This window comes from Artemia franciscana, chromosome 13 (assembly GCF_032884065.1).
Source record: "Artemia franciscana chromosome 13, ASM3288406v1, whole genome shotgun sequence".
Classification (NCBI taxonomy): Eukaryota; Metazoa; Arthropoda; class Branchiopoda; order Anostraca; family Artemiidae; genus Artemia; species Artemia franciscana.
The window spans coordinates 13464783-13479974 of NC_088875.1; the positions used below are offsets into that span (position 1 = coordinate 13464783).

At 35.9% G+C, this 15192-nt stretch overlaps 1 protein-coding gene across 1 annotated transcript in view; it reads right to left on the reverse strand.

The window, feature by feature from the left end:
• LOC136034548 (cytochrome b5-like) overlaps positions 1 to 5237 on the reverse strand; it is a 57011-nt gene extending 51774 nt beyond the window's left edge. The window contains exon 1 of the mRNA XM_065715780.1: positions 5008 to 5237. Within this exon, the coding sequence (XP_065571852.1) occupies positions 5008 to 5133 (126 nt within the window). The 5' untranslated portion in view covers positions 5134 to 5237. The remainder of the gene's footprint in view (positions 1 to 5007) is intronic.
• Between the last annotated feature and the right edge of the window lie 9955 nt (positions 5238 to 15192).

The window sequence follows — 15192 nt, forward strand, 5'->3', positions numbered from 1 at the left end:
CACTGGATCTAGCTAAGGCCTTTGATAAAATGTCTGACTGCTACCTGATGATCAAGCTGTCAGTATATCAGATAGACAATGATGTTGCCCAGTGGATCCACAGTTTCTTATCTGATAGAATCTAGACTGTCACTATAAATGATGAAAGAGGTGACCTCATCTACTCCACATTAAGAGTGGTGTCCCCTAAGAGACAAAAGTAGGCCCAACACTGTTTAACCTCTACATAAATGATGCTCCTGAGGTGGTCAAGAATGGCTTGGAACTGTATGCAGACAATTCCAAACTCTTTGGTCCAGCAGCCTCAACAAAAAATTGCTCTGCAAGAGGATCTTAACAACCTCTGTCTGTGGGCTACAACCTGGATGCTTGAGTTAAACCCATGCAAATGCAAAGTCCTGTATATTGGTCAAAACAACCCCTACCATAGTTATAACATGATTGACTCTGCAGGTGCCAATATGGCCATTCAGAGTGCCCAGGAAGGGCATGATCTTGGGGTAATCATTGACAATAAGCTTAAATTTAATAGTTACTGTCAGAACCAAGCAGCTAAGGCAAACAAGGTCCTTGGTTTGATCAAGCATTCAGTGACAAGTTGTCAACCAAGAGTTATGAAGAAGCTTTACACAGCCCTTGTTTGTCCCCATCTTGAGTTTGGCATGTTGGTTGCCAACCCACACTTTAAGTGTGACATGGAGATACTTAAAAGATCCACTGTAGAGCAACCAGGCTCCCTTTTACCAAACAACAAGAAATGCTTGACCTGCCTACCCTAACATACTGTAGAAAGAGAGGATATGTCATCCTTGCATTTAAGATAATGACTAGTGACATCATTAAGCCAATTTTCCATCACAGTGAATACACCAGAACATGAGGAAATCCCATGAAACTATGAAAAAAAAAATTAGCACAAAGCATGAGAGGTTCAATTTCTTCACCAATCATGTTGTTCCACTGTGGAATTCACTCAGCAAATCTACCATGTTGGACAGATCTGTTGACAGCTTCAAGATTGATGTTGACCATGATTGGAGTGGCAAGTCTTTGAAGACATAGTGGGCCAAACAAGTATCATCCAGCAGGGTCTATTAGTTGCTATCTGCCCCATTTTGCCCTTAAACAAGCTTAGCTGGCAATACATCTAGTGGCACACAAGGATGAAACCAAACTGTCCTATATATATATATATATATATATATATATATATATATATATATATATATATATATATATATAAATAGTAATGATCCATTCATGAACTGGAACATAAATATCAAATCAATGTTACCTTGCAATATTTACAGGTTCTTCAACTTTAAGGTTCTTTCAAAACCTTATTACAATATTTACAGGTTCTTCAACTTTAAGGTTCTTCAACATTAGAGGATGCAATTTAAGGTAAATATTTTCACTTTCCACCACTGAGCATAAGGTCGTTTTTTTTCAGCTTAGAAAACACTAGGTTACTTAATTAGGCTAAACTTTATATAACTAACAAGTAATATATCATCTGCCAATGCAACATAAGATAAATAAAATTCAGTCTGAAAAACACAACAGAAAAATTTTGTTTAACACAGGATATAAACAAGAATTATGAAAGCAAATACCACTAAGTTAAATGCAAAGACAATAAATTTCTTGAAACCTGTAGTTTTTTCTAAGCCATATCCCAATATAAATGTTAGTAAAACAAGTTATGCTCTTTTGCAAAACAATTTTTATTAATCTTAAATGGGAAATTTTCCAAATATTACAAAACAAGTGAACCCACAAACATCCTTGCTTAAAGTTCTAAATAACTTTGATTATCTGAAGCTACTTTCCCTCTGTGTTTACTTTACATATGCCTGGCTGTTATTTAAAAGCACATGTCCAGTCTGACATTTACATCAAGTAGAAATTGTATTACAGCAGACTATTCAAGAAGACTTGCATTAATCGTTTTAACTTGCAAGATCCTTGGTGTCATTAAGGACATGTCCCTGTTTCAGCACTCTCTAGATAACTGTCAGTTGGTTCACTGAAGTTATGTTTCTACAAGATGATGGCTATCTGAATTATGCAATTTAGACCAAGGGTAAGGGTAAGGGTCTTCCCTTACCCTAGTCTATGATTCATGTGCATTAAAATTTTCTCTTCAAAATCAATCCAGGCCATTTTCAAAACAACTATTTCTGGGAGATAGTCCCAGTCAGCAACTGCTCAGACATTCCAAGAATTGACCCTTGATCTATTTACTGTTGCAAGTTTGAAAATTTTTTCATGATGTCATCTTGTGGTATTCATTTTTGAAGGGTAAAAATACTTCAGGAGATGTAGTTTCTCCAGGCTGTGCTTTACTTTTTACAGTTGTATCTGGTCTCCTTTCATTCAATTTGACTAGTTGTTCTTCATAGCTTAGGTCTTTTAAACCAGGAAGAAGTTTGGTGGTATGTCTTTGGACCCTTTCCAGGGTGGCTGAGTCTGTTTTATAGTGGGGTCCCCAAACCACATGGGGACCCACCTTATAGAGTTTTACAAAAATATGGTTGTCCAAGTGCTTGAAACTTTGTCTCATCAGCCCAATGAGCAGTGATGCTATGGAAATAGTTTTCTGGGTGTGTCCAAGAACTCTTTCAGAGTCAACAAATGTCAGTAGTATTCTTCTGCCCACTTTGTTGTTTATTGTTATTTAGGGTACAAAGGCATTATTTTTCTTCTGTTTTTTTTTTTGTATTGCTGTTTCCAATGATCTTCTTCAGTATTTGCTGGATGATTTCCTTGGTTACACTGTTTCCCTGTTTGTCTAGGACTGATAAGACATTGGCAGCCTGATTAGATTATTTTAAAATTTTATTCACTGTTTCATCAACCTTTTGGCAATCATTTGAATAATTTCAATGATACTTAAAATCTGTGATCATGTCTATATTCTTGGCCGGTAAACTATATGATACAAGCTCCAAAATTGTAGAATTTTTTTGCAAAAATATTCATGATACTTCCAAAGACAAGTCTTGGTAAGATGAAATACAATTAACCCAATAACCCATTTAACCCAAATGTCTTGTCCCCTAGTTGTCATCAATAGGCAGTTTTACTAATCCATCAACAATTTCTAGCAAGTTTTAATCAAAACATTTAATAGCTTTCTACCTTTCTGTCCACCTGGTCTTACATATTTTTGTTAAGTCTTCTTGTTGCAGGTTCTAGGAAAAATTTAAAACATACTTGACTGCAGAAGCATTTCTCACTTTGAAGTTCCTTTTTCACATCATTGACCACTAGATTTAGACTGTGGTTAGCAAATGACAAAAGGGGCTTTTGTAAATTTTTTCTTCAGAATAGCTTGAATGCCACCTTGCTTACCCACCATTGTGCTGTATCTACCAAATCCTAGACCAACACATTTCTCAGGTTCCATTCTGTTGTCATTAAGGAAGGTTTCAGTTTGTCTTGCTAATATGGCTGCAAGTAGACAGAAGTCAACATATTCTTTGTTCATGAGGTTGGTATATTCATCATACTATTGGAAGCCTATATATAGTTGTTCTTTACCAGCTATATGTTATAAGTGTGATTACTACAAGATATTTAACATCTGTTTCAGCAATGGGCACTTTTTTTAAACTAGGAGTGAAAAGTATTTCTACCCAGTGTAAGTAATACAAAGATTCATAACAGAATATAGTGTAAGATAGTCCAAATTATTCAAATACCTAGTGTAAGCTGGACTGAGAAATGCTAATACCTACTTTAAGTTGGGTCAAGACATCATAATATCTAGTGTAAGTTAGGCTGAAAAGCCTTAATATCTACTACTACAACTACTTCTAACAGCTCACCACAGCACCCAGCCACCTGAGGCCAACATGGTTGGGCATACTCCCTTTACATCTTAATCTATTCAAACCCTCCTACTTTATATCCTCCCAGGAAGTTCCTATTTCCTTTGGATAGCCTACTTTTTATGACATCCTCCCACAGTATCTGCAGACAACTTACTTTCTGTTTATAGCCTAGTAAATGACAAAGCATCTGTACAGGATTCTGATTAATAGATAATATATAGCCTAGTGTAGGCTAAATTGGAGGTTCTATGCATGAGAGGTGTAGCATAAGTGGGAGACAGTAACAACAGCAATCAAAGGGTTAAAATTAACCTTGCACTTGATGCCCATTTAATTGGACAATCTGTCTTAGCTTTTTCTACAATTGGCCATGACTTTGACTTTTCCCACAACTATTCCCTTGTTTGAATTCAAGTGTAATTTTTTTTTTTTTTTTTAACATAGAAGCCACTTCTTCAGCCAAAGAATCATCAATATGTGGAACCAGCTCTCTGAAGAAACAGTTTCTGCTACTTCAACTGACATGTTCAAGTCCCACCTTGATAGGGAATGGCTCTGCCAGGAGTTTCTTTTCAATTGGGAAGCTGCAGAATCCTCCACAAGAGTCTAATCTAACAGCCACAATCTACACCAAACAAATTCTTTTTTTCATGGAGCATCACAAGGATGGATAATCCATATATCACTCCAAGCTGTGATTTAAGGTAAAAAAAAGGGAATAGTTGTGGGAAAAGTCAAAGTCATGGCCAATTGTAGAAAAAGCCAAGACAGATAGTCCAATTAAATGGGCATCAAGTGCAAGGTTTATTTTAACCCTTTGGTTGCTGTTGTTACTGTCCCCTTTTGCATAGGCCTACACCCAAATGAAGACTGGAACCTGAGTGGTCCTCAAGGGAGTGTAAATTCAACTGCAAAGCAACTGATCATCCAACTGCACCTGGTAGCCTAAGCTAACTAAAGAACAATGAAAACAACAGTAAAATTCTAGTTAATTGACTTCTTGCTATCTTGGAAAGGGTTTAGGTTAGGAAAATGAAACTTTCAGGGAAGTAGTTTCCAGAATTGTATAGTGATACTACATGGAGGGTAGGAGTAGCAAAAAAAACATCAAAACAGCTACTGTTAGAGGCATAGTAGGCTAATTCAATATAAATCAAAGCTAGCCTACCTCATCTAGAAATTTGGACACATCATAAATTCCATCATGAATGATTATCCATGCTCCTTCTTTAGTGCAGTTGTGAGCTTCCACTTCTTTTCTAGTAAAAGTTTTTTCTACTTTTTCTGACACCATGATGACTGAAAATACTTAAGTGTATTATCTAATAAAGGCTAGGCTACTAGAGGTAGAAACAAGACTGGAGAAAAAAAGATATTGCTATTTCTTCTAAAAACAGTAGCGAACGGTTTTATCTTATCTACGTGTAATAAAACACGCTACCTAGAATAATTTGTAAGATTTTTAGATGCCAGTAAAGTATTAAAAAATACTTTCTCTTTTACGAAACATCAGCAATGATGTTTTTACTGCCTTAGGGCAGTAAAAATACGACTTGAAACCAGAGCATTACTTTAAAATAATTTGTTTTTTTTTGGCACAAAATTTTGCATTGCAATTATTGTTCTTTAATAACTTTCATTTTAAGTGGATTCCCATTCTAGCGATTTCGTCTTTTAGTTTTCAATAAGCATAACAAACAATGCTATTTTTGCAATGATCCTGGTGTATTTATTATTACTTTCAAAATGACAGCTTTGATACCAAGCAGCTGTGAGTTAAGGCAATTTATTACCGTCCAATTGTTAGCTTACAATTTTGTAAGGGTGAAGGAAACATAATTATTAGTTAACATAACACAGAGCCGAGGCACAGAAAAGTAATAATTGAGAGGGGAATTCAAAAAATACAAGGTCGAAAAATCCTTGTGGTGGTGCAGTGGGTTTAACCTTATTTGGTAACATGAGACTAGGAGATGGAGCTCGGCTGTAGTAGCGCACTGGAGGGTCGACGCAGGGACTGTACTTGTCAAGAAGCGCCCTTAATCCGAATACCCACTTGCTAGGCTTAAAAATTTCAAAGATTATTTGTGGACCAAGAAGACTCAAGGCAGCAGAAATAGCAAATGCATCGGTCAGGTTAGAATAGTCAATGAAATTTGTCTCCAATTAGTTGGGTGAAGTTTTGTCTCCAATTTGTCCAAAATTTTTTGTAAAGGAGTATAGCAGTCCTGAAATATCTCTAAATGTTATATTCTTTGAAACTAGCTACCCTGCTTTTTTACATTATCTGGTTTTGCTTGCTGCGTTATCTCAATATTTGGTTAATAGTGGTTTCATATTGGTAAAAAGAGATAATTACGCTGGTTTACATAAGATTCGTAAAAATGTAATCTTGATCCTGATTTATGAATTGTTTTACCTTATCCATCATAAACCATTTTACACTCTTATCCTAATTAGTTTGCATTACAGAACGGTAGCGCATAACACCTAACTTACAATAGCTTCTTGGTCTTTCTGCTTGTTTTGTAGATCTATTTAACCCAATGCAACTTAGGTTTGACGTATAACTAAATCAAAGGAACAAATTATTTTAGTAGAAATTATTCTTGCCTGTAGCATATAAGATACAACCGTGCTTCTTTTTTCTGAAGTTTTAAGGCTCCTAAATATTCGTAACAGCTGGAAACTTGTTACTTGTTCGAAAGAGCTTAAAATTATTTAGACCTATAACTAAAGTATAAGCAGCTGAGAATTTTTTTTTAATTTTACCTTCATTCGCTCAATGATAGTTTTTGCCTACTGAATTCAACATGAATAAGCTAGTTGAAAATATTTACTTGTTTATATACTGCAAAGTAAAAGTAAAATAGGCTGTAAGGTCAAGAAAACGGATAGTTTTATTAATACTGCAAAAAATGATATGTAGTGACTTAAACAAAGGTAAACATAACTAAAAAAACATTTCAGAAAAACGCTCACGCCATCATTTTATTGGCATACATCTTTCAATACCCAAAATCCTGATGCGACTATATGCAGACTCAATTTAGTGACAGGAGTTGCAAAAAATCAAGTAAGGTTCAAAAATAAAACAATCAGAGTAGCTTTGACCTCAGAGGGGGAAAGGTTCGAAGTTGACTGTAGTTCAACTTTACTCAACTAAAGTCTAAAGTCTGAACGCCTTCAAAGCTCTTATATTTATTTTGCTTATAGCCTACAGCCATAAATTATGGGAAACTTGTAAGATTGGAAACCGTTCCTAGCCTCTAAAAGAAAAATGACTAGAGTGATCTAGCTTTTGCGATCTTGTTTAATACAAAACTGCTACAAAACATTTAATTTTTTTTTTCAGCAAAGTGCAAATTATGTTCTGGCCTTAAGTAAGCATAGGGGTTATTAGCCCTAATCATGTTATTTTCTGTTCGTTTTGAGCTTCACTCGGTTATTTATTGTAATTTCTGTTCGTTTTGGGTTTCATTTATTTATTGATGCTGATTTACGTTAGTTTTAAACTTGGTAGATTATTTGATTCTATTTTTGCTCATTTTTGGTTTAATGGAGTTCTTTATTTTTCGTTGCAAAACTAATTTTGTGGATTTTTTTTTAGTTAATTGTCAGTAATAAACAGAAATATAATGGGAGAAAAACATTTTCTTTGAATATTTTTTTACTGAAGAAACAATGAGACCGATGCATATCAAAATTTGTGAAGGGTGGGACGACTTTTTTCCATGAAAATAAAAAGATTATTTTCAAAATCAGTTGTTGCTGGTGTCCTAGTAATTGCAATGTACTTTAGGGCTGTTTTTCCATTTTTCAGAACATTTTTGTGTAATTTAGAAAAATTACGCAAAAGTTTTTCTTCTGTGAATCAGGGAGTTCGGGGCATACATTTTTGGAGGGGAAGGGCACACAGAAAACTATTTTATGTCATGAAGTTTCTCTCACAAAACGAAGGTTGGTCTCCTAGTACTGCTTATTTGTGAAGCGAGAGCAACACTTTGGTTTTGTCCCGTTTTTTTTTGTTTTTTTGCCTATGCCGCCGGTGTATTTGATGGTTAAACCACATTAGTTCCAGTGGTAAGACGTGTAGAGGACTTGTAAGTGATAATCGGCTATTGGGCTACAATCATCTTCAGCGATGAGGGGCTTTCAATTTTTGCTAGTTTGTGTACCCATTTATTTGTTTCCAGTGAACTTGATGTCTATCACGGGAGAGGGACTTGTAAGTAAGAATCTGTTCACCTTGGGCTAGAAATTTGTGCTAATTGGTGCACATTGTATTCGATCACTTTAAATCTGACAGAATTAAGTGTTTACGCAACAGGTACAAACGATACGTAAAACTATGGGGTAGTTTCGTAATAATTAGTGTCACCTATGGTATTTTAATCCTGAAAAGTTACGGATAGCTTTATAATACCAACTAGATTATGTAAGATATTGTTCCAAGTTTTTATCCCTCACGATGTCTGCGATTGAAAAGGATAAAGTTCAACTGGCTGCAAAGTCAATTTAGTCCCTTCTTTCGATATTATTTTGTAGTTGTTGTTTTTCAACGCTGAGGAATAGCCTTTGGTCTTGTGATAACTGATTGCGTTCTTGTTTGAACATACCGTTTTAAAAACTTCGATAGGCTGACAGCTTCATCATTTAACCGATAGTGAAGAAACAAGCATGAACGAGAATAAAAACAATGGGATAGTTTTGTAACAATTAATAGAATATCATCTATGGTATTTTGATCCTGAAAAGTTAAGGATAGCTTTATAATACCAACTAGATTATATAAGATATTAGTCCGAGTTTTCATCCGTCACGATGTCTACGATTGAAAAGGATAAAGTTCAACTGGCTGCAAAGTCAATTTAGTCCCTTCTTTCGATACTATTTTTTTGTTGTTTTTACAACGCTGAGGAATAGCCTTTGATCATGTGTTTACTGATCGATAGCAAAGAAACATAGCCAAGTGTTGCTCTCGCAACACTTTAGTCGGCGAAGCCGGACAAAGGTTGCCTCAACATTTCACGTTGCCCGGGCAACGTAGGTCTAGTTAAAACTGATAACCATTGAAAAAGAGTATAGGTTGATACCGCTTATATGTGCTCATAGTTTGGAACCTTTCAACTATGATGAACAAATGACTATCTCAAAAATTTGATCAAACGATTTGAGAAAAAAGGGACGTGTGAGAGGGGATGGTTGCTCTCCAATTCTTTTGTATTCATAGAAAAGGGCGCTGGAAATTTCAGTTTCCGTTCAAATGAGCCCTCTCCCGATGTTCTGGGACTATTGGTTCAGTACGATCATCCCAAGGAAATAAAAAGGCACATCCGTGATCTTTCTTCTGGCAAAAAATACTAGCTTCAACATTGTTTGCAGATAAGAGCTTAAAACGTCTATAGAATAAGAAGTTATTCGTGCTTATTAGGCATTTCAATTACAAACAAGAGAATTTGGAGGATTATTGGAGTATCGATTAGATATCAGAAATAACAACTGAAACTATTAAACAATTCCCAGATGAGACACCCCACCCCCTTACTCCCTACTGTCTTCAGTCATCAAATTATAGTCGATTTAACCTATCTAGTTATATTAAAAACCTTATTATGAAAAGCACCAAGTCCTATTTTCTTTTTCAATAATTTCTTTTTTTCATTCAGAAGGTTATGTTTAATGTCTACCTATCTTCTTTTTTTCAATTACTGAAAATGTGTTTATTAGAAGTCTATTAGGGTGTCTATTAGAGGATGTATTCATATCCAATCTACTTTCAAAGGTTTTAACAGAAGAAAATCAAATTTGGAACTGATAGAATATAGAGGGTAAAAACCTTAAATATGAAGAAAAAATTGACCAGAGCAAAAGATTGGAAATAGGAAGCATAGAACATATTTATAATTTTGCGATTAACTATGTTTTCCGATTTGCTTGGTGATAACGCTCTGAGGTCTATATCTGATATAGTGCGAAATCAGAAGTTTCAAAGGCAGTATATTTGCATAAATACTAATTTGGCACATATTGGGAGGTGTAATGGACAACTATTTCCTTTTTTTTATTAGCTAGTTTTCTGTATGATTTATTCGATTGAATAATGAATTTATTTGCTATATTGTAAAATCACTAGATTTAGAAAAAAAAACTAGAAATTACTTTTAAAATCTAGAAGACTTGTAAGAATCCCTAAAAATCCCAAAATACCTAAATGAAAAAATTTGCCCCTAAAAGACCTCAAAAATCCTTATTATAGGGGGGAAATTCGTAGAATGGAAACACTGGATACAAATAAGAGATCAAATACAATAGAACATTAACCCAAGTTGGAACGCTTAGGAATAGTAACGACGTGACAGATATTCACTCACTCTGGTCCAACTGTCAACATTTATTTTGACAGTTTTCGGTTGTTAGGTGTCTAATTTTAATTAGAGGATAATTCATCGTAATTATATTGTTTTAGCCCCCCCCCCATTTTAGTTCCGTTATATGTACTGGCAAATCCAGGAGGGAGTGCCCCCAAAATTTTTTCTTCCACCCCCATTCCTTTTTTTACTCGTTTTTGAAAACATGTTTGTCGATTTGGTCAATTATTGGCACTCTTGTCACATTAGAACCCCTCACCCCCCAAAAAAAAATTGCTTATTGACACTTCTGTCATATTAGCTTTCCCCCCCTCCCAAGATTTTGCTCTAGATCCGTGTCTGCTCATATGATTATGAAATCTAAGATACATCCTTTCGCCAAGGGATTGAAGGAAGATGGTCAAAATAATGTATTTTTAGAAATTCAGACCCTTATATTTTATAATAACCATTGGAATGAAGCCTGTAATGAACTGTTGGAAAACGCAGGGAATATTGCAAACAGCGGAAGATTTGAAGGTAGTTCTTAGAAAATGACCCTGACTATATAAACATTTAATTTATTTAGAGGTATCTCATATGTCAGAGAGGTGGGCGCTCAGATGAATTTTACAAAAAATAAAGATAGAACTGGAAAAATCACGAAGTCCTTTTTGGCTGTGGACTTTGACAAAGGTATTGAACTTTGTCCTTTGGACAAATCATTGTGTGGTGTCGGGATCGAAGGATCTCTACCGGAAATGTGTATCTGGATACCTCCCTGGACCCATATTTAATTAGGAAAGTCATTTAGCAAAAACCCAAGTGGTTGAGGAATTAGTTTTTCACCTCAGCCTGATCTCATTGTTATGCAGTGTTATGTAGTTTATATAGTGTTATTAACACCCTAGCCATTGTTATGTCATGCATTGCTATTGTTATGCATTGTTATGCAATGGCAGGGGTTTATATAATTTCTGAGGCGTGTTGAAAATTATAAGAGAGTTGATGAGCCTCAGAATACTGCTGCCAATAAAAAAGTAGTTTCAATAAATCCGTTTTGTGTTCCAAAATATTTGTTATATTCCTTGGATGCCTCACTTCTATTTTTCTTAATGGCTTTCTTTTCGTTTTGCATATTAACAGGTCTGCCTCTAACGCCAGGGGCAGGATATTAGCGATGGGCAGGACAGGACCTCAAGCTTCAAACATAAATAGAATAATTACAAAAAGAAGCAATTTTCCTCGAAAATTAGGTACTAGCATGATTTTTATAGAGTATTTGCCCTCCCAAGAGAATTTATGGTTCTTGGCACACCAAAATGATAAAATAAACGGCGTCTCAGTTGTATTTACTTCTCGAAGTTTTCACTAGGATTACTTGGTCACCAGTTAAATAAACCAGAATAGAGGGGGCCTAAATACATAAACATAGATAACCTGGTCAAATAGACTAGACAAACTAGATCAAACAAACTAAGACAGATAACAACAAATAGGGTTAGGTGAGGAGTAAGCCTTTTTATGAAGAGAGACTTTACCAAATTTCCTTTAACGACTTAAAGTTCGTCAGAAGGGAGTTCCAAGGCCTTTGATCCAAAGGGCATTCAGGGTCGTGTCGCATAAAGCAGACATGTAGAACAAAGTGCATCTGCTACTGCAAATGTCCAAAACCTGGTTACGGTCGACATTCACCGGTGAATGTCTGATATTCCTTTTTATGGCACTTGGTATCTACCAAGTGACAACGCTTTAGAGTGGAGGGATCGGGATGAAACTCGATGGGGAAAGTAAGCGGAAGTCCTAGATACGTAATGGAAATAACCGGAACGGATATGCTCTATTTGGGGGAGTTGGGGGGGAGGGTTAATTTTGAAAAATTAAAAAAATGAGGTGTTTTTAGCTTACGAAGAAGTGATCGGATCTTAATGAAATTTCATATTTAGAAGGACCTCGTAACTCAGATCTCTTATTTTAAATCGTGACCGGATCCAGAGTCGTTGGCGGGGGGGGGGACCGGAAATCTTGGAAAACACTTAGAGCGGAGAGATCAGGATGAAACTTGGTGGGAAGAATAAAAAAAAGTCCAAGATACGTGACTGACATAGCCAAACCAGATTCGCTTTCTGTGGTGGAGTTGGGGGGGGGGAGTCATTCGGAAAAATTAGAAAAAATGAGGTATTTGTAACCTACGAACGGGTGATCAGATCTTAATGAAATTTGATATTTAGAAGGATCTTGCGCCTTAGAACTCTCATTTTAAATCCCGAACAGGTCCGGTAACATTGGGGGGAGTTGGAGGGGGAAACTGGAATTCTTGGAAAACGCGAAAATTGAGGTATCTTTATCTTACGAATGGGTGATCGGATCTTAATGAAACTTGATATATAGAAGTAGCTTATGTCTCAGATGCTCCATTTTCAATTCGAATCGGATCCGGGGATAAAGGGAGTTGGAGGGGGAAAGAGAAATATTGGAAACCGGAAATCTTGGAAAACGCTTAGAGTGGAGAGATCGGGATGAAACTTGATAGGAAGAATAAGCACAAGTTTTAGATACGTGATTGATATCATTGGAACAGGCTCGTTCTCTTTGGGGGAGCTGGGGGGGTGTTAATTTGGAAAAATTAGAAAAATTGATGTATTTTTAACTTAAGAACGGGTGACCGGATCTTGATGAAATTTGATACTTAGAAGGAACTCATTGTCTCAGAGCTCTTATTTCATATCCTCACCAGATCTGTTGGCATTGGGGGGGAGCTGGAGGGGGAAACCGGAAATCTTGGAAAACGCTTAGAGTGGAGAAATCGGGTTGAAACTTGGTAGGTAGAATAAGCATATGTCGTAGATGCGTGATTGACGTAACCGTGCTGGATCTCCTCTCTTTGGGGGAGTTAGGGTGTGGGGTTCAGTGCTTTGGCGAGTTTGGTGCTTCTGGACGTGCTAGGACGATGAAAATAGGTAGGCGTGTCAGGGAGCTGCACAAATTGACTTGATAAAGTTGTTTTCCCCGATTCGACCATCTTGGGGGCTGAAGGGAGAGGAAAAATTAGAAAAAATGAGGTATTTATAACTTACGAGTGGGTGATCGGATCTTAATGAATTTTGATATTTAGAAGGACCTCGTGACTCTTATTTTAAATCCCGACCGGCATTAAGCCTCTGATTTTCCTTTTGAATCAATCTATTGATTCTTAGAATTTTGCTAGAGATCATACCATATGAGCTCTTGGCTCTTAGCTCTTTCGGCCTCGTCACAAGTGCCATATCAGCTCTTAGCTCTTGTTCACTGCTTGGATTCAATTAGCCTTACGAATTAGCTTTTTCCGTCTCATGCAAGCTTTGATGTTAAAAGTTAGAATTAGATTGGGTTAGGTTAAATTAGGCTATAAACCTCAAAATTGGGTTAAAAACTAACCTAACTAGATTTAGATTTAGTGTCACAGGAAGCATGCTCATTAGCAGAATAGAAGGCAAAGATATGGTGTACCTAAGAAAATAATACGAGGCCTAGCCCCCAACAATCTTTAATGATTATCTTTACCCCTGGCGATTCTCCCTAAATTGAACTTGGGAAAATTTGTCCTCTTTTTATAGTTCAACTTTTACAAAAATATTTGTTTTTTGTTTTTTCAAACACTTGTATTTTTAACTACTAAAAAATGATATATGAAAATTTCTCCACGGACAATTTTCGAGTGGCGAGCCCACGCTTAATGATTGCGAATTAAAAGTTAAAGAAAGAAAAAGAGGATAATTGAAAGAAAATCTTAATAGGTTTTTATTTAAAAAAATTTGTATGTCTAGTCTAATATTATTTGAAAGTTGTGTTTTATCTAGTGTTTTCTTTTGCGAGTCAGTGACAAGCTTAATGAAACTATTAACCCCTCGACTTTATCATCAAAATTATTGACACGAAGCAGAAATTAAGCAGAAGGGGTAAGGTGAATGATATCACCTGAACTGTTTCGTTTGTTCCCGAACCACTCAGCCCCCGCACAAACAAACCCCATAGCCCCTCTCCTGAGATCAACACCACCGACCTTAATTCCTTCACAGCTCAACCCACACAAGACAACTCTGTCACACCTTCATAATGGCATAAGTCAGCTTCAAAAAGATCTTACCTCTCATATTTGAGCCATGTTACTGCCATATTTGAGCCATATTGTGGTGCAACAATCTTGCATTTGCCATATTTTTTATCAGGGGTCTGTAGCTAAGGGACACAAACTCGAAATTTTTGGGGGTATGGGGATCGTGAAATGGCGTTGGAAAGTTCTAGTGAATTTTGTGGCATTCCCAGTAGTTTTCCAGGGATTTTTCTCGTAATTTCGTACCTGGAACCAAAAAAACTAGCCTAGCTTTGAAAGTAAACATTCTAAGAATAATGTTATTTCGTACTTCGTAGTTCTCTCTCAGAAGTGGAAAACAAAATTTTATATCTCTTCTAAATTTCATGGAAATAATTCTGGAAAAGTCGATCTCCAATACCAAATCCCAATTCCTTCGGTTGTTTTATGAAATTTTTGATTCGATAGAAAGAGAGTTCAAGTTTTTGATTTTTTTCAAAAATTTTCGATGTTAATGTTTATTATATTTTGAAAGTTTAATGCCATGACAAGTGAAGAAGAAGATATGCACTCTTTTATATCCGAAAATGAACCGTATACTAAGAAATAAAAGTTTACACGGTTAACCGTTTCGTGGGTGTTCACTATCCCTTGTAAATGGTACACAGTCTTAATATTCATTTTCAAAGGCAGAAAATACCATAGAAACAAGTACTTCCTTTTTTCCATCTGTTCTTAGACCCTTCTTTTTAAGAATGAACTTTAGTTCCTCTATGTTAGTTTTGTTGCTCTAATAAGTTCTATATTCATAGCCTATCACAAAGTTTTAATAAAAACCTTCAAGAATTTTTTTTAACAACACTGATTGGCTGAAATTGATATCAGAACAATGGCGATTTCAATTATTTTTGCATTCCCTTTATAGTTCTTC